Source organism: Mobula hypostoma, chromosome 3 (genome assembly GCF_963921235.1).
Source record: "Mobula hypostoma chromosome 3, sMobHyp1.1, whole genome shotgun sequence".
Classification (NCBI taxonomy): domain Eukaryota; kingdom Metazoa; phylum Chordata; class Chondrichthyes; order Myliobatiformes; family Myliobatidae; genus Mobula; species Mobula hypostoma.
Window position 1 is genome coordinate 189,842,189 of NC_086099.1, and position 20,270 is coordinate 189,862,458.

General features: G+C 42.1%; 1 protein-coding gene across 2 annotated transcripts in view; it reads left to right on the forward strand.

The window, feature by feature from the left end:
* Window positions 1-11,870, forward strand: part of LOC134343638 (uncharacterized) — a 67,305-nt gene extending 55,435 nt beyond the window's left edge. For both annotated transcript variants that reach the window (XM_063042403.1, XM_063042402.1), the window contains 3 exons: window positions 2,021-2,224; window positions 5,643-5,824; window positions 5,935-11,870. In XM_063042403.1, the coding sequence (XP_062898473.1) occupies window positions 2,021-2,224; window positions 5,643-5,824; window positions 5,935-11,439 (5,891 nt within the window). In that variant the 3' untranslated portion in view covers window positions 11,440-11,870. The remainder of the gene's footprint in view (window positions 1-2,020; window positions 2,225-5,642; window positions 5,825-5,934) is intronic.
* Window positions 11,871-20,270: the final 8,400 nt, after the last annotated feature.

A 20,270-nucleotide genomic window follows, 5' to 3' on the forward strand; every position in this document is an offset into this window, starting at 1 on the left:
GGCCTGTTTAACTTCCCAAAATGCATAACTTTGCACTTATATGTTTTAAAGTCCATCATCATTCTAATGCCCGTTTTCTCAGCTGGTCTATAAACTGTTCAACCTTAGGCGCCTGCAGGCAGTTACAAAGGTGCGAGAGACTGTCGTCAGAGACTTCTTGTTTGCTGATGACTGCGCACTCAACGCCAGCACAGAGCAGGAGATGCAGCGTGAAATGGACTGCTTCTCACAAGCCTGCGACAACTTCGGACTCACTATCAGCACCAAAAAGACTGAAGTTATGTACCAGCCTGCCCCAGGAAAGCCATACCAGGAGCCGCGCATCACAGTGAAGGGCCAGAACCTCCAGGCAGTCGACAACTTCCCCTACCTGGGCAGCATACTCTCTCGCGCAGTGAACATAGACGCTGAGGTCAACAACAGGATTGCCAAAGCCAGCGCTGCATTTGGGAGACTCCGTGAGAACGTCTGGGCGCGGAGAGGACTCAGCCTTACCACCAAGCTGAAGGTCTACTGTGCAGTGGTCCTTACCACCCTCCTTTACAACAGTGAGACCTGGACTGTCTACAGCAGACACGCCAAACAGCTCAACCATTTTCACCTGAGCTGTCTCCGCAGACTCCGCCACATCAGGTGGCAGGACAAAGTCCCCGACACAGAAATCCTGGAACGAGCTGGGCTCTGCAGCGTCTACACCCTCCTGCTGAAAGCCCAAGCCAGGTGGGCTGGACATGTGGTCAGAATGCCAGACAGCCGATTGCCTAAGCAGCTGCTGTACGGAGAACTCTGTCAGGGCAAGCGCTCAGTCGTTGGGGGGGGGGTGGGGGGCAGAAGAAACGTTACAAAGACTGCCTCAAAGCATCCCTCAAAGGCCTAGGTGTCGACATCAACACATGGGAGACGCTTGCCCTCGACCGTCCAGCTTGGCGCAGCAAGATCATCACAGGAGCCCGTGCAGCTGAAGTCAGGCGCAACAAAAGTGTGCTGTGCGCAAGGCCCGAGCAGCATCCACTGCCACGACAGCACCCACCCACTTGCGTCCCACATGTGGGCGAGCCTTCAGGGCCCGGATTGGCCTCATCAGTCACCTCCGGACCCACAGCCACCAATCTCCCATTTGACTTTGAAGCCACGGTCATCTTCGACTACGAAGGACGAACAACAACAACAATAAACTGTTCTAATCTTGGATAATATACCAGCAATCTTGGTGTCATGTACAATCAAACTGATCATGCCACTTGCATAAATTGCTGAATGATGAGCAATGAGGGCTACACTCTGATATCTGCGGCACACCACTGATGCAGGTCTCTGATCTGGAAAACGATTCTCCACTACCATCCTGGTACCAGCCTGCACTACCAAACAAATTCTGTGTCCAATGTGCTGCTCTCCTGGTCTCTCCTGGTCCATTTGGAACCTCTGTCAAAGACTTTGCTAAAATCCATGAGACGGCATCCACTGCCCTACCCTCATCAATCCTCTGTATTCACCTCCACAAAATTTTGATAACAGAGAGGTTATGTGGTAATTAGCATGAATTATTATTGCATTATGTGAGTATTTACATGGGTGAAGATAGAGCCTAACTATGTCTGGAAGGTTTTGTTTGTATAGATCATAGATTTCAACATGAAGTGCTTCGATTTTATGTATCTTTTGAAGATCAACTGCTTTATATATATATATCTAACTGTGTGCATGCAGTCACAGGAAATTGATGTTAAAACAGCGAACTCCACTAATATTTCAACAGGAAAATTTATTTCATAAGCTCTATATGTTTGAGAGTGAATGATGGCAGATAGGAATTATGAATTTTATTATAAGTGACTTTAAAGTGAAGTTTCCAGGGATAAGGACAAACGGAAATAGAGCTGGAAGAGATAGGATTGCGGATGTAACTATTAGTGATCCCAATGAGTATTGGAATTTCTACACAGTGTGATACATTGCATAACCTGTGCAAACATATATGCAATTCTCATTTGACACTTGATCATTGTCTTCTCTTTAGGTCTCATGAATCGTGATTTTGAGGGGATTTCAAATAGTGATGCCAACAAAATCACCCATTATAATGGGACAGGGTCAGCAATGAGTATTGCAGCAAATAGGATTTCTTTTGCTTTCAACCTTACTGGACCATCACTGGCTATTGATACAGCATGTTCTTCATCGCTTGTTGCTTTGCATTATGCTGCTCAGGCTATCAAGCAAGGTACAAGGGATTTTTTTTTGTTCTGTTACTTTTACTCTTATTACTATAATGCATGAAATAAATTTGATTGTTCACACTGTAGCTACACGTAGCTCTATCTGAAGAAAGTTGAATGGAGTCTTACGAAACTGCTTCAGTCAGTTGACACCAGGCCATTGTCTCCCACACATTCATTGACCTTATTAGCTCTGGGGATCTCCCATCCACTACCACCAACCTCAAGTCACTTTGCACCTTAGCTTTTTGTATTTTCTCTCCATTTAGAGATTGAAAGGGACTTAGGAGTCCTTGTACAGGATTCCCTGAAGGTTAATTTGCAGATTGAGTCTGTGGTGAGGAAGGCAAATGCAATGTTAGCATTCACTTCAAGAGGATTAGAATATAAATGCATTGATGTAATGTTGATCTTTATAAAGCACTGGTGGGGCCTTACCTAGAATATTGTGAGCAGGTCTGGGCCCCTTATCTTAGAAAGGATGTGCTGTAACTGGAGAGCATTCAAAGGAGATTCACGAAAAGATTCCAGGATGGAATGGCTTGTCATATGAAGAGTGTTTGATGGCTCTGGTCCTGCATTCACTAGCATTCAGAAGAATGTGTGATCATTGAAAGCTATTGAATGGTGTAAGGTCTTGATAGAATGGCTGTGGAGAGGATGTTTCCTATGGTGTGAGAATCTAAGACCCAAAGGCACAGCCTCAGAATAGAGATGAGGAGGAATTTCTTAGTCAGAGAGTGGTGAATCTGTGGAATTCTTTGCCACAGGCAGCTGTGGAAGCCAAATCCTTATGCATATTTAAAGCAGAGGTTGATAGATTCTTGATTGCTCAGGGCATGAAGGGATAGGGAGAGTGGGCAGGAGATTGGGGCTGAGATGAAAATTGGATCAGCCATGCTGAAATGGCAGAGCCGACTCGATGGGCTAAATGGCCTAATTCTGCTCCAAATCATATGGTTTTATGGTTAATCCAGAATAGCTAATTCCCTAGTGGGCTCAACCATGAGCTGCTCTAAAAAGCCATCACATAGGCACTCTAGCAATTCCCCCTCATGAAATCTAGCACCAAACTGATTTTTCCAATCTACCTGTATATCGAAGTCTCCAACGATTATTGTAACATTGCCCTTTTGGCATGCATTTTCTATCTCCAGTTGTAATTTGTAGCCAACGTCCTTTCTACTGTTTGGGGGTCTGTATACAACTCCCATCAGGATCTTTTTACCCTTGCAGTTCCTTACCTCTATCCATGATGATTCAAAAGTTTCTGGTCATATGTCACCTCTTTCTAATGATTTGATTTCATTTCTTACCAACAGAGCAATGCTGCCCCCTTTGCCTTCCTGTTTGTTGTTTAGATTCAATGTGTATCCTTGGACATTAAGCTCCCAGCTATAAAGTTCTTTCAGCCATGATTCAGTGATGCCTACAACATCATACCTGCCAATCTGCAATTGTGCTACAAGTTAATCTACTTTATTCCGTATACTGCGTGCATTCAAATATACCACCTTCAGTCCTGTATTCTCCCTTTTCGATTTTGTCCTCCTTTTACATTGCAACTCATCCTGCTGACGGCAATTTTGCCCTATCAACAGCCTCTTCTTGCTACACATTGCCTCTATAAACCAGTTACCTCATCTGCTGCACTATTATCCACCTTTCCTATGATACTTCTTGCATTGAAATACAGGCAGCTCAGGACACTAGTCACACCATGCTCAACGCTTTGATTCCTAACTTTGTCTGAGGTCTTACCAACATCTTCCTCTGCAATCTCCCCACTAACTGTTCTAGCATTCTGGTTCCCATCCCCCTGCAACTCTCATTTAAACCCCACCTTGCAGCATTAACAAATCTTCCCGCTAGGATATTAGTCCCCCTCCAGTACAGGCGCAAACCATCTCTTCCCTGGAAGAGAACCAGATGATCCAAAAATCTTCTGTACTCCCTCCTACACCGACTCTTTAGACACATATTAAACTGCGTAATCTTCCTAGTTCTGGCCTCGCTATCACGTGGCATGGATAGCAATCGTGAGATCACAACGCTGGAGGTCCTGCCCTTTAACTTAGCACCAAAATCCCTGAACTCCCTATGCAGAACCATGTCACTCGTCCTACTCATGTCATTTGTACCTACATGGACCATGACTTCTGTCTGTTCACCCTCCAGTTTAAAGAATTCTGAGGACTTGATCCAAGATATCCCGGACCCTGGCACGCAGGAGGCAACATACCATCCAGGAATCTCATTCTCACCCACAGACCTCCTGTCTGTTCCACGAACTAACAAATCCCCTATCACCAGAGCGTGCCTTTGCTCCTCACTTCCCATCTGAGTCACAGAGACAGACTCAGTGTTACAGACCTGACCACTGTGACTTTCCTCTATTAGGTCAACGCCAGCAACAGTATCCAAAGTGATATACCTTTCGTTGAGGGGAATGGCCACAGGGGTATTCTGCACTGGCTCCTTAACCCCTTTCCCCTTCCTGACTGTCAGCCAGTCTCCTACGTCCTGCATCTTGGGTGTAACTACCTCTCTATATATCATATCTATCACCCCTTCAGCCTCCCGAATGATCTGGAGTTCATCCAGTTCCAGCTCCAACATGGTTTGTTAGAAACTGTAGCTGGATGCACCACACAGTTAGAATGATTAGGGATCCTGTTTTCCCACATGCCGCAAGAGGAGCAATCCACTATCCTGCCTGGGGTTTCTACTGTCACAGCTGGTCAAAACTCCTTTTCGCTGTAGCAACCCACTAATCTCTTTTCTACTCACCAGTGGACCAGAGAGAAATCCCCTCACCTCAAAACTTCCAATGTCCAGATTGGTCGCGAGTCAAATCCCCTTTGAACTTAACCTCTCTCACCTTCAATGTAAGCACTCTGGTATTAGACATTTCTACCCTAGGAAAAAGATACTCCCTGTCTACTCTATCTATGCTTCTATCAGATCTCCTCTCAGCCTCCGCCGCTCCAGAGAAAAGAATCCAAGTTTGTCCAGCCTCACATGATTGCATATGCCCTCTAAACCAGGCAGCATCCTCTAGTAAACTTCTCCAAAGCCTCAACATCCTTCATATTGTAGGGTGACCAGAACTGTATACAATACTCAGAATGTGGCTTAAGCAGAGTTCTGTAAAGTTGCTATATAACCTCCTGACTGTTGAACTCAGAGCCACAACTAATAAAAGCAAGTATTCCATAAGTCTTCTTAACCTCCCTATTGACCTGTGAAGCCACTTTCAAGGAGGTATGAACTTAGACCTCAAGATCACTCTGCTCAGCAACACTGTTAAGGGTCTGAACTGTTTCAACAATTTTTTTTTATCACAAATTATTTTATTTAAACCTTTTTTTGTACACTTGGATACACATGGACTCTGTTCAAATTCCCATTTGTGTCCCTCAGGTGATTGTGAGATGGCAGTTTGCGGGGGTGTGAGCTGTATTATTGAGCCAAGAGTCAATGTAGCACTCAGCAAAGCAAAAATGATATCTCCAGATGGAATGAGCAAACCATTTTCCAACAAAGCCAATGGATACGGAAGAGGCGAAGGTTGTGGCATTTTGCTGTTAAAGCCTCTAGCAAAGGTAACACATTTTATCAGATTCTTTTTATGTTGACAAAGTGTATTTAAATATTGGTGCTTATTGGAAAACCATTCTTTTAATATTAACATACTCATTAACCCTACCAACAGGCTCAGAAGGACCACGACCATATTTGGGGTGTAATAGTCCGTAGTGCAATCAATCAGGATGGCAGAACAGTCACACCTATCACCAGACCCTCCCAAAAGCAGCAAGAAGAATTACTGAGGAGCATTTACCCCAGAAGTGTTGACCCTTCACAGATTCAGTACATGGAGGCTCATGGAACCGGAACACCAGCTGGTGATCCGACTGAAGCAGCCAGCATATCAAGTGTGATTGCACAATCCAGACATACAGATTTTCCTCCACTTACAATGGGGTCAGTCAAAGGAAACATTGGTCACACTGAATCAGCTGCAGGAGCTGCAGGTTTAATTAAAGTTCTCCTCATGATGCATCATGGAAAAATTGTACCTTCACTCCACTACTCCAAGGAGAATTCGAGCATCAATGCAAAAGCTTTGAACCTACAGATTCCAACTACTGTGATGAACTGGGAAGGAAATGGGGAGAAAGGGAAGGTGGCAGGGATCAACTCATTTGGATTTGGAGGGACAAATGCTCATGTAGTTGTCAGGCATTTCAAGCAAGATTCTGGTCAAAACTCTGTACAAAAACCACTTGAAATATTTGTGCTTTCCGCTGTCTCCCAGAATTCAGTTAGAATGATGATAAAGGATACAAGTAACCAAATAAGGGAAAGTGAAGACATAATTCTTCACAACCTGGCGTACACATCTGCATGTAGGAGAAGCCATAAGAATTACAGATACAGGAAAGCATTTATTGCTCCTTCCCTTGACCATCTCCAACAGCAGCTTAGATCAGCTGTAGATAGTGAAGTGGCTCAGACCAAAGCTGATGTTAAATTGATATTTGTGTTTTGTGGCAATGGTGTTTTATATCAAGGTATGTGCAAACAACTTCTACAAATAGAACCAAGGTTCAGGGCACAGATCAATGAGATAGACAGGATAATCCAACAATACACAGACATCGACTTAATGGAGTTAATAGAGAATGACTGCGATGACTTCACAAAACCAGACATAGCACAGCCGATACTTTTTGGCATCCAAGTTGCTATAGTGACTCTTCTGAAGTTTTGGGGAATTGAGCCTGACATTATCATTGGACACTCAGTTGGAGAAGTAGCTGCAGTATATTGTGCTGGAATACTTTCATTACAAGATGCTGTAAAGGTGCTTTACCACAGAAGTGCTTTACAATCAACAGTAACAGGAGGGAAAATGTTGGTGGTTAGTAATTTGCCTGTGAAGAAAGTGTCAGATAAGCTTGATTCTTATTCAGGAAGACTCTGCATTGCTGCATTCAATAGTCCCTCATCATGCACAGTGTCAGGAGATGCCGATGCAATAGACAGATTGTATACAGATTTGCACAGTTCATTTGGTGACAAAAATGTATTCCTTCACCTTCTGGATGTCCCTGCAGCATATCACAGTCATTTGATGGAACCAATTTTAAACCAAGTGGAAGAGAGTATCACCAATTTACAGAAACATGAAACGAAAGTTAAAGTAATTTCTACTGTTACTGGAAAGTTGGTTGCAGGAAATGACTGTGTGACAGGAAAGTATTGGTCCAGAAATATAGAAAAACCTGTTCTTTTTGAACAAGCCATTAGAGCTGCTGTTGCAGAGGTAAATGATGCTGTGTTTATCGAAATAGGACCTAGAAGGGCCTTACAAAGATACATTAAAGAAATTGTAGGAAATGGGGCTCAGGTTTTCCCTGCACTGCAGCCACAAAGAGATTATAAAACCCTGCTTTCAGTTTTGTCAGGGCTTTTCCAAATGGGATACAATCCTAATTGGCAAAATATCTTTGGGGAATGTGAGATAGTTCCAACATTGTATCCATGTTATAAGTTTGATCGCACTAAGCCTAACATTAATTTTGAAGATTTTAGACAAGGTGATGCAAAAGTGTCATCTATAACTCATCCCCTTCTCAGTAGTTCAAGCAGAGATGGCAAGGAGTACAGCTACAACCTCACACTAACAAAAGCACCGTACCTGTTGGAGCACAAAAACAATGGAGTGCCAATATTACCTGGCTCCATGCACGTTGAGCTTGCATTAGCATCGACCTTGGAAAGTATTAAGCCAAAGATACCCCTCAGGTTGTGCCAATTGAGTATTTCTTTCTTGAAACCCTGTATTGTGCAACCAAACTCAACAGAGCTCAAAGTCCAACTTAACAGGAAAGACAAAGTGACTGAATTTACTGTTATGGCATCAACTGTTTCTTATGCAAAAGGAGAAGTTCACCAAAACATGGAATGCATGGTTGAAGAAAATATTCTTTCAATTGACCACATTTTGCAAAGAGCCAAAGAAAGGATAAAGGCAGAAAATATTTATGTAACTATCTCCTCTTTCGGCTTTCAGTATAGTTCAGTCTTCAGAAACCTTGGAGATGTGTTCTGCTCAGATGAACTACAGGAAGCTATAACATATGTTACGGTACCAGATGAACTTGTCCCAGAAATGCATGAATATTGCATTCATCCAGTTATCTCAGATTACTACATGCAAATGGTTGCTATTCTGGCAATGAAAACATCAGGCTTGAGGACTGGGTTCCCAACTTCCATTGGCAGTTTGGTGGTATGTCAACCAATGCAACAGGAAATGATAATATATATGAGGGCCTATAAAAATACTGCAGAAATTTTTGAAGTTTCTGGGGCATTTACAGATAGAAAGGGCACGGTAATTGCTGAATTTAAAAATGTCAGAATTACGTTCCTTGGGCAAGGTAATTCCACAGTATTTAATAACATTTCCTATGAAAGTACTTGGGAGGAAACTGATCACCTTGCCAAAGGAGTAGATAGTCATTCTACACCAAAATCATTAGTATTTGCCGATAACATTGGGATTGCTAAAGGTCTGCAAAAGCACTTGCATAGGCAATCCTTTTATATACCTTACCAGGATCCAGAGACCTTGATGGATAGAGAAGTCACACACATTTTGCGACAGTACAATGTGACTGATTTGAACAGCTTTGACGAAGTGTTGTTCTTGTGGGGCATGAAAAACATAACTAACCGGAACAGCAAAGAAGTAGTGGACCATGTCAGCAGCTGCTGTGAGGTTTATCGGCAAATCCTTCAACTGGTCCAAGGGGAAAAATCCTCGAAGTCTGTGAGAACAATCACCTACAGGACATCTGAAAATGCAGTGGATCAAATCACTGCAGGTTTTGCCTTATGGGGCATGACCAGATCATGCCTTGTCGAACTTCAGGAGATTGCTTTTCAGCTGATAGACATATGCTCTACTAATGAGGCAGATATTGCAGTTTTAGCTAACGTAATCAGCCTGCCTCATACTTACCCTGAAGTAATGATTCGACTGGGAAAGGTACATGTTTCATATGTCAAACGAACAGCTACTATAAATTCCAACAATATTTTCAGCATTGTACCTTATTCTGGTTATGAAAATGTAGTTTTCCAGACAATGAATCCTTACAAAGTTGTAGATTTTCACGCAAAGCCACAAGAATGGAAAATGATTGAGCCTGTAAAACAAACAGCTTATGTTAAAATTGATGCAATGTGCATTCATTCTTCAGATTATTTTCCAGTCAGTGTCTCTGCTATGAACTTTGGACAGACATTGTACTGGAACACAACTGCAACTAAAGGACATGAGTTAATTGCTCTGGACTTCAGTGGTACAGTCACAGCAGTCAGCAAAGATGTAAAGTCCTGCAAAGTAGGAGATCATGTTGTTATATGCTACCCCGTTGCTGCATTTTCAACAGTAAGTGTTCCTGCAACCGTTTGTTTCCAAAGCAGCAAAATTCCATTTCTGAAGCAGACACCCTGTGTCTCATACTTCATACTTGCCTGGGAAATATTCCATAACATCTTACCTCCTCTTAAGCACCACAGATGCTTGTCAATTCTCTCCTCCAGCCCAGAATCTTGTCTCACTAAGGTGCTGTCTCTGACAGCTGAGTCATTGGGCTGGAAAGTACAGGTTCAAACAGAACCTGGTGACTTTTCACAAGCATATCCTCATTCCGATGCTTTGCTTTTCCTGCCACCTGTTAAAGCAGCTCTGGTCACAAGGATTGTTAGCAACTCTTCCGCTGGGTATGTTGCTGTTCTCTTTGACAACAACCAGGCATTTGAAACTTGTCAGAACATTCTTGGTTATGAAAAGGAAAATGTACAAATTCATTTCTTGAAGGTAACTAACATACTGAAAAAATGGTATCTGAAAAAATCTGCTGATGATGTTTATAAGTGGATGAGATCGTTGTGGTTACAGAGCAAAGGGTTTGATTTTTCAAGGATTAGTTTTCACTCAGTGACCTGTGATGTAGGTGAATGTGGGGAAGACTCCTACTTCAGCTGCAAAGCTGTCTCAGTTGTGGATCTGAATACAAATGCATTAAATGATAAGATTTCAGAGATACCTGTGTACCACAGTCACAAACAACTTTTTCATAGAGATGCAGCATATATCGTGACAGGGGGGATTTCGGGGCTTGGCTTTGAGACAGTAAGTTTTATTGCTAAACATGGGGGAGGATATGTCATTATCTTGTCACGAAGCATTCCAACTACTGAGAAGCAAGAAGAATTTCATAAACTCAGGGAACAGTTTGGGACAACTGTAATTAGCATTACTTGTGATATCTCAAACTTGTCGAATGTTGAGTTAGCCATCAGTCGTTTCCTTCATTCCTTCCCAAAGATCCCAATTAAAGGAGTGTTTCACAGTGCTGTTGTCTTACACGATGCCCTCATGCAAGCTCTAAATAAATCATTGTTCGATAAAGTTTTGGGTCCAAAGATTGCAGGAGTACTGAATCTTCACAGTACAACAAAATCCTTTCCACTGGATTACTTTGTCTGCTACTCATCAGTTGCATCATTCATTGGGAATTCTGCCCAGGCAAACTATTCTGCAGCAAACTCTTTTCTTGACATTTTTGTGCATTACAGGAGAACTCAGGGACTAGTAGGGCAGTCTATCAACTGGGGTGCACTGAACCTTGGCCTATTACTCAATAAGGATGGCATGCAAAGATTTCTGGAATCAAAGGGGATAATGATTTTGGAAGTTTCAGAAATTAACCAATGCCTTGAACAGTCCCTCGTACAAAACAATCCACAGCTTGCTATCTGTAAATTTAATTTCTCCACTTTGAATGCTAATGTTGTTTCTCAAAATCCAGCAATCAAAGCACGATTTTATTCCCTTATGAAGGATGAAATCAGTAAATCACAGGTCAATTCAATGGCAGAATTACCCAATAATTCACAGAAGACCCCTGAGGAGTATGTAATTGAATTGTTGAGTGAAGTGAGCAATGCTGATCCTAAAGAGTTCACAAAAGAAACTTACCTTTCCAGCTTTGGTCTTGATTCCATGCTGAGCATAACAGTGCAAAATCGTATCTATCAGGAAAAAAATATATATTTGCCATTAGTGTCATTTCTTGATCCAAATACAACAGTAGGTACTGTCGTGACTCTGCTTGAAAAGCACAGTTTTGGCTAGTCTCAGTGTGTAGAAACAAAACTGATATGCATAAACCTTAAAGTGTTAAGCCTGATGAAATCACCGTGTATTAAGACAATTATAAATGTTTGCACTGATAACCGAAATGATAAATTTCCACTTGAGTCTAAAATAGTATCTTTTTTTGGCATTACCACTGACTATGTTTTCTATGATGTCCAAATAAACTTTAAGTGTTTCTAATGTTACAACAGCTTCGTGATTCTGAAAATTTTATGTTTAAGTTTATTAATGGTCAGACTCTCAGAATATAATATTAATGGTTAGAGTCTGACAGTGTGGAGGATCTGAGAGATCTTGGGGTCCGTGTCCATAGAACACTCAAAGCTGCTGCGCAGGTTTAAAGTTAAAAATTTAAAGTTTTTTTTTCTCTCTCTATGAATTGATAAGAGGAGAATTAGCTGTCTTTTTTTATTATATACTACATATTAGCTTAATACTATATATGATTTTGATAATGTCTATTTCACTTTCTGTTTGTATTGCTACTGATATATATATATATATTTGAGATAATTCTCCTATTGTTTGTATGTATGCTCTTTTTAAATCAATAACAAGATTAATAAAGAAAGAAAGAAAGAACCATGGGATTGAGTTCAAAAGCTGTGATGTAATGTTATAGCTATATAAGACCTTGGCCAGACCCCACTTGGAGTACTGTGTTAATTTCTGGTCAACTCACTACAGGAAGGACATGGATACTATAGAGAGAGTGCAGAGGAGATTTACAAAGATGTTACCTTTTCTCCTTGGAGCGATGGAGGATGAGAGGTGACCTGATAGAGGTGTATAAGATGATGAAAGGCATTGATCGTGTTGATAGCCAGAGGCTTTTTCCCAGGGCTGAAATGGCTAACACAAGGGGACGTAGTTTTAAGGTATTTGGAAATAGGTACCGAGGGGATGTCAGGGGTAAGTTTTTCACACAGAGAGTGGTGGGTGTGTGGAATGCACTGCTGGTGACGGTGGTGGAAGCAGATACAATAGGATCTTTTAAGAGCCTCTTAGATAGGTACATGGAGCTTAGAAAAATAGAGGATTTTTTTTCCCTCTAGGGAAATTCTAGGCAGTTTCTAGAGTGGGTTGCATGGTCGGCACAACAGTGCAGGCCGAATGGCCTGTATGGTGCTGTAGATTTCTATGTTCTATATTCTATTTAATAGTGGAAAATAATAAATATGTTGTTCTTGATTAACTTTAAACATTGTCAATTCTTGTGGCATCCATTTTACAAAATGAATTGCACTTTAAGAACCAAGTAAGCTATTCTGAATCTTAGATATTGAAATGGTACATCAAGAGTGTTAATTCTCTAGCATTGAATGCTTTTCCATTTCTATCTATCTATAGTACAGATATTTTAAAATCATGCAGTGCCATTTTGAATTATGAATGGATTTCTTGTACATGTAATTTGCAAGGCAGTCACAATTTACTTTCCGTGGTTCCAGTGTGGCCTCCTCTATATCGGAGAGACCGAAGGTAGATTGAGGAACAACTACATCAAGCACATCGTTCCATCCATAATAGGGAGGATTTCCTGGTGGCCAACTATTTCAATTCCACTGTCCATTCCCATTCTGGTATGTCAGTCCATGGCAACCTTTACTGCCACATGAGGCCACTGTCAGGTTGGAGGAACAACACTATCCAGCTTCTCATTCAACTGTAATGCCCCAACTGTCCCTACATAACATCTGATAAATGGTTTTACCTGCTCTTCTTGTTCTGGTGATAACTATTTAGTCTGTTTATTTGTTCGTATTTATTTAAATTTGTTTATTGACCTTTGCACTAATTGTTGATTATGTTGTCTGTTATGGTATTGTCCTGTGTTTTATGTTTGGCACCAAACCTCAATCAATTCTGGTATGTTTCACGTACTGGCAATGAAGTGATTCTGATTCTGATTCTGTCTGAGTAGCCTCCAACCTGACCAATGAACATCAATTTCTCTGACTTCTGGTAATTTCTCCTCACTCCCTTCCTCTCATTTTCCATTCCCTATTCTGGCTCCCCTCTTAACCCTTCTCATCAGCTTCGAATCATTGCCCTCCGATGTTCCTTCTCGTTCCCTTTTTCCATGGTCCATTCTCCATAAGTTATAGGAGCAGAATTAGGCCATCTGGCCTATCAAGTCTGCTCCACCATTCAATCATGGCTGATCCCTTTTTTTTAATATCCTCCTCAACCCCAGTTCCCTGCCTCCTCCCCGTAACCTTTGATGCCATGTCCAGTCAAGAACCTATCAACCTCTGCCTTAAATACACCCAACGCCTGGCCTTCACAGATGCATGTGGGAACTAATTCCACTAATTCACCACCCTTTGGCTAAAGAAATTTCTCCTCACACCTGTTTTGAGGCTGAGCCTTCTTGTCCTAAGCTCTCCTACCATGGGAAACATCCTTTCCACATCTACTCTGTCTAGGCCTTCCAACATTCAAGAGGTTTTAATCAGATCCCCCCTCAACCTTCTGAATTCCAGCGAGTACAGACCCAAAGCCATCAAACGTTCCTTGTATGATAACCCTTTCATTCCCGGAATCATCCTTGTGAACTTCCTCTCGGCCCTCTCCAAAGCCAGCACATCCTTACTAAGATGAAGGCCGAAAACTGTTCACAATACTCAAGGTGAGGCCTCACCAGTGCCTTATAAAGCCTCAGCATCACCTCCTTGCTCTGGTATTCTAGACCTCTTGAAATGAATGCTAACATGGCATTTGCCTTCCTCACTACTGTCTCAACCTGCAAGTTAACCTTTAGGGTGTTCGGCACAAAGTCTCCCAAGTCCCTCTGCATCTCAGACCATGGATTTTCTCCTCATTTAGAAAATAGTCCATATATTTATTTCTACTACCAAAGTGCATGACCATGCATTTTCCAACATTGTATTTCATTTGCCACTTTCTTGCCCATTCTCCTAATCTGTTTGTCTCCTCCCCCCTTTTCACTTCATCACCCCTCTCCTATTCACCTAACTTCCCCCTCATGTGGCTTCACTTTTCACCTTCCAGCTTGTACTCCTTCCTCTCCCCACACCTTCTTATTCTACAAACATTTGTAGCTCCTTTCCCCCTTTCTGTCCAGTCCTGATAAAGGGTATCAGCCTGAAGCGTCAACTCCTTATTGCTCTCCATAGATGCTATCTGACTTGCTTAGTTCCTCAATTTTGTGTGTGTTGCTCTGAATTTTGAGAATCTGCAGAATCTTTGTGTTGGTAATTTTCTTTCTTGTATGTAGGCACGATCACATGATGAGATGCCATTCAGATATTTCTGTTATTACTATCCATTCTGTACATAACACAATATTACAAAATGCTTTAAATAGTATTCATCACCTAATATTTTACCAAATGTCACACTCTGGTTGAAACATTGCTCTGAAATTATTGATAAACATATTACAAAAGTAGTTTTCTTAACTATAAAGTAAACCCAAAATGTTTAAATACATATACATTTGTGAACGTTTGTATCAGTCTAAAATATAATTTAAAAATCTTACTAATTCTGAATGAACTTCAAGAAATTGCTGTATACTGAAAATCCATGCCCCGATCATCATCATTCCAGTAACCTCAAGCACTGATATTCCTCATTCGGGTCATAATGATGGAGATAGACAATTGTAATAACGCAATAATTAGGCCATCTTGCCCATTGAGACTACTTCACCATTTCAACATGGCTGTTTTATTATCCCTCTCAACCCCATTTTCTTGCCTTTTCCCTGTAACATTTAACACCCTTACTAATCAAGAACCTATTAACCTCTGCTTTAAATATGCTGAATGATTGTGGCAATAAATTCCACAGATTCACTGTCCTCTGGCTGAAGAAATTTCTCCTCATCTCTCTTATAAAAGGATGTCACTCTATTCTAAGGCTGTGCACCCTGGTCCCAGATACACCTACTATAGAAAACATCCTCTCCTTGTCCAGACAATTTAGACTTTTTAATATTCAATAGGTTCAATGATAATCCCTCTTCCCTCCACTCCTCCCCACCATTCTTCTTAACTCCAGTGAGTACAGGCCTGAGCCATCAAATGATCCTCAAAGTATTCCCTTTAATTCCTGGAATCCTTTTCGTGAACCTCCTATGTACCCTCTCCAATGCCAGCACATCTTTCTTTTCAGATAAAGGGCCCAAAACTGCTCACAATGCTCCAAGTGCGGTCTGACTAATCCCTTATAAAGGATCTTTACTTTTATATTCTGGTCCTCTTAAAATGAATGTGAATATTGCATTTACCTTCCTTACCACAGACTCAATCTGCAAGTTAACCTTTAGGGAATCCAGTACAAGGACTCCTGAGTCCCTTTGCATCTCTGATTTCTGAATTTGCTCACTACGTAGAAAATAGCCTATGCCTTTATTCCTTCTACTAAAGCACATGACCATTCACTTACCCTACACTGCATCCATCTGCCACTTTCTTGCCTAATCTTCTAATCTGTCTAAATCCTTCTGCAGACTCACTGCTTCATCAACACTACCTGCCTCACCACCTGTCTTTGTACCATCAGCAAACTTGGCCATAAAGCCATTAATTCCATCATTCAAATCATTGACATATAATGTGAAAAGAAGCAGTCCCAACGCTGGCTCCTATGGAACACCACTATCATCAGCAGCCAACAAGAAAAGGCGCTCTTTATACCCATTCGCCTCCTGCTAGTTAGTCAAACTTTTATCTATTCTAGTGTCTTTTCTGTAATATTATAGGCACCTTATTACATGTGGCACCTTATTAAACAACTTCTGAAAATCCAAATAAACAACATCCACTAACTCACTTTTACCTGTCCTGCCTGTTATTTCCTCAAAGAATTACAACAGGTTTGTCAGGAAAGATGTACCCTTAAAGAAACCATGCTGACTTCAGCCTATTTTAACATGTGCCTCCAAGTACCCCATACCTCATCCTTAATAATGGACTTCAACATGTTACTAATCACTGAAGTTAGGTTAACTGGCCTACGGTATAATTTCCAGTCTTTTTCCTCCCTCCCTTCTTAAAGTGTGGAGTAACATTTCCAATTCTCTGGTCCTCCAGAACCATTTCAGAATCTAGTATGTATTGAAAGATCACTACTAATGCCTCCGTAATCTCTTTAGATACCTCTTTCAGAACGCTGGGGTGTAGCCCATCTACTTTCAGACTTTCAGTTTCTCAAGAATCTTCTTCTTTGTAACTGATTATGATCATTTGAGTTGAGTGAGATGTCTTCCTATGGAGTTGTCTATTGGTGGGTCCTCAGGTAGCTGTTGAGGCTGATCTGGGATCCACATACTCTGGTGCAGTGTGGGCAAGAGTAAATGGCAGCTGTGGTTAGTGGGTGGGTCTTTTGGTTGTTTGGTCTCTCCTTTCACAGCTGCCTCTAGTTCTAGTCTCACCCAGCCTTAATGGAAAAAACCTCCTTGCATTTCCCCTATCTATACCCCTCATAGTTTTGTATACCTCTGTCAAATCTCCCTTCAATCTTCTACATTTTAGGGAATAAAGTCCTAACCTGTTCAACCTTTCCTTATAGCTCAGGTTCTCTAGTCCTGGCAACATCCCTGCAAATTTTCTCTGCACTCTTTCAACGTTATTGACATCTGACCTGTTGGTAGGTGACCAGGACTGCAGACAGTACTCCAAATTGGGCCTCACCCACATCTGATATAACTTCAATATACTGACAGCTACTGTATTCAATGCTTTGATTTGTGAAGGCCAATTTTCCAAAAGCATTTTGTATGACTCTATCTACTTGAGACACCACTATCAACCAAGGATGCCACAGTTGTAGGCTCAGGGGTAATTACAATGGTCCTGTACAAGTGGGAAGTGTTGTATCCACCTGCACTGAAGGGGAACTAATATCGTGGAGGGGAGATCTGCTAGTACTACTTGGAAGGGTTTAATGTAGTCTGGGGGAAAGTGGAGGGTATGGATATGGAAAACTGTGGCAAATGGAAAAATTGTAGCAAAGATATTCCTTGCAAGTTCAGTAGCCAGAACAGGCAGGAAATGAGGAAGACCTGATAGATTAACCTGCATTTATTTTAATGCAGGAAGCCCAAAGGTAAGACAGATGAACTCAGAGCATGGATATTACAATTATTACAGAAACATGACTAAGGGGTAGGCTTGATTGGCAACTCAGTGTTCTGGGGTACCGATGGGCAGAACGTAGAACTATGAAAGGAGTATTCCCTCTTGATTGGTCCACATTATAGGGCCTTCACTATGCAAATGACCCAAATGATGTTAATTTAGGCAAATTGGCAGCTGAATAATTTGAAAGGCTTATCATATGAGGAGTGTTTTATGGATTTAGGTCTCTACTCACTGGAATTCAGAAGAATAAGAGGTATCTCATTGAAATCTGTTCAATGTTTAAACACCTTGATGGAGTGAATGTAGAAAGGATGTTTCCTATAGTGGAGGAGTCTAGAAGACACAACCTCAGAAGAGAGGGATGTCCATTTAGAACAGAGATGGGAGGAGTTTCTTTAGCGGTTTCTTTCACAGTGGTGAATCTGTGGAGGTCAAGTCATGGGTATATTTAAGGCACAGAGGTTATGAACATATCTTATGGTATGGTCTAAAGGTTACTGGGAGAAGGCAGGAGAATGGGTTGAAAAAGTATCAGATGTGAATGAATGGCGAATTTCTGCTCCTACAGTTTACGGCTTATGGAGACCACTTCTGTGCACAATTTGAATGCAGCCTTTGACCATAAATTGCTGGTTGCAGTGGAAACTGTTTCTAATCTATTCTGTTGGAGTCAGTTTGGCCTTTCCTTTTATTATGCCTGTAGAATTAAGTCATTGTCTATGACTCCTCTTTGAGTATTTGTGAATGAGAAAAGTGATGTGCAAGTTTCACCATGGTATTAGGGATTCAGGAACAATACCAGAATATGATATTATTCAAATTAAATATTAAGCACTGAATTATCACTTCTCGGTAACAAGTCGTGATTCAATGTCACTAATTTAGTTCATTAATTAAACCCTTGCACATGAAAGAAAAAGTAAACTAGCTACAGTGAAAAGTGAAGAAGAAAATCATCAAAGGATGAAAAGCCTCCTGGTAAAACTAGTTTACAAAGTTCATTAATGGAAAGGAAACAGGGAAAATAAAGAAAATGAACAAATATTCCAAAGTAATTTGGTAACCATTCCACAGAAATATTCAGGTAGGATGGCAGTGTGTTTGGACACAGCAGCCTCTTGGGGGCCAACCAAAGGAGCTTTTTCTCTTTGTTATATATACATTTTACAATCGCAAGATGGTGCCGGGCACCAAGAGCTACAGGTGCTACGGGTCTACCTCATCAGTCAGCTGCTCGTTGATTGGACGAGTCAGCCAGGCTGTGGGAGAAGCCAGCTGGCAAGTCAGCAGAACTGGACTGGGCTCAGAGGAGCGGGCCTGGGTGCAGATCGTGTTGCTGCCTGCTAATCAAAAGCATCAGAGTTGGTACATGAAGGTGACGTGCAGTTTAATCGTGGGTGATTGCCTTACACGCTTCTCTTGCAACCACAAGACCAAGTCATTGATAATGTTAACACGAGGAATTCTGCAGATGCTGGAAATTCAAGCAAGACACATCAAAGTTGCTGGTGAACGCAGCAGGCCAGGCAGCATCTCTAGGAAGAGGTACAGTCGACGTTTCGGGCCGAGACCCTTCGTCAGGACTAACTGAAGGAAGAGCTAGTAAGAGATTTGAAAGTGGGAGGGGGAGGGAGAGATCCAAAATGATAGGAGAAGACAGGAGGGGGAGGGATGGAGCCAAGAGCTGGACAGGTGATTGGCAAAAGGGATATGAGAGGATCATGGGACAGGAGGCCCAGGGAGAAGGAAAAGGGGGAGGGGGGGAAAAAACCCAGAGGATGGGCAAGGGGTATAGTCAGAGGGACTGAGGGAGAAAAAGGAGAGAGAGAGAAAGAATGTGTGTATATAAATAAATAACAGATGGGGTACGAGGGGGAGGAGGGGCATTAGCGGAAAATAAAATGTGAGTATCTGGGATCCTCAGGAGGTCCAAATTGAGAGGCTCGAAAACGAATCCTAAAGCCAACTGGAGTAAGTTGGCGACAGAGGCACGGAGAAAGAGGCTACCCTTCCTCCACCATCAACTCTGCTCTCAAACGCATCTCCCCCATTTCACACACATCTGCTCTCACTACATCCTCCCACCACCCCACTAGGAATAGGGTTCCCCTGGTTCTCACCTACCACCCCACCAGCCTCCGGGTCCAACATATTATTCTCATAACTTCCGCCACCTCCAACGGGATCCCACCACTAAGCACATCTTTCCCTCCCCCCTCCCCCCCACTTTCCACAAGGATCGCTCCCTACGCGACTCCCTTGTCCATTCGTCCCCCCATCCATCCCCATTGATCTCTCTCCTGGCACTTATCCTTGTAAGCGGAACAAGTGCTACACATGCCCTTACACTTCCTCCCTTACCACTATTCAGGGCCCCAGACAGTCCTTCCAGATGAGGCGACACTTCACCTGTGAGTCGGCTGGGGTGATATACTGCGCCTGGTGCTCCTGATGTGGCCTTCTATATATTGGCGAGACCCGACGCAGACTGGGAGATCGCTCTGCTGAACACTTACGCTATGTCCGCCAGAGAAAACAGGATCTCCCAGTGGGCACACATTTTAATTCCACATTCCATTCCCATTCTGATATGTCTATCCACGGCCTCCTCTACTGTAAAGATGAAGCCACACTCAGATTGGAGGAACAACACCTTATATTCCGTCTGGGTAGCCTCCAACCTGATGGCATGGA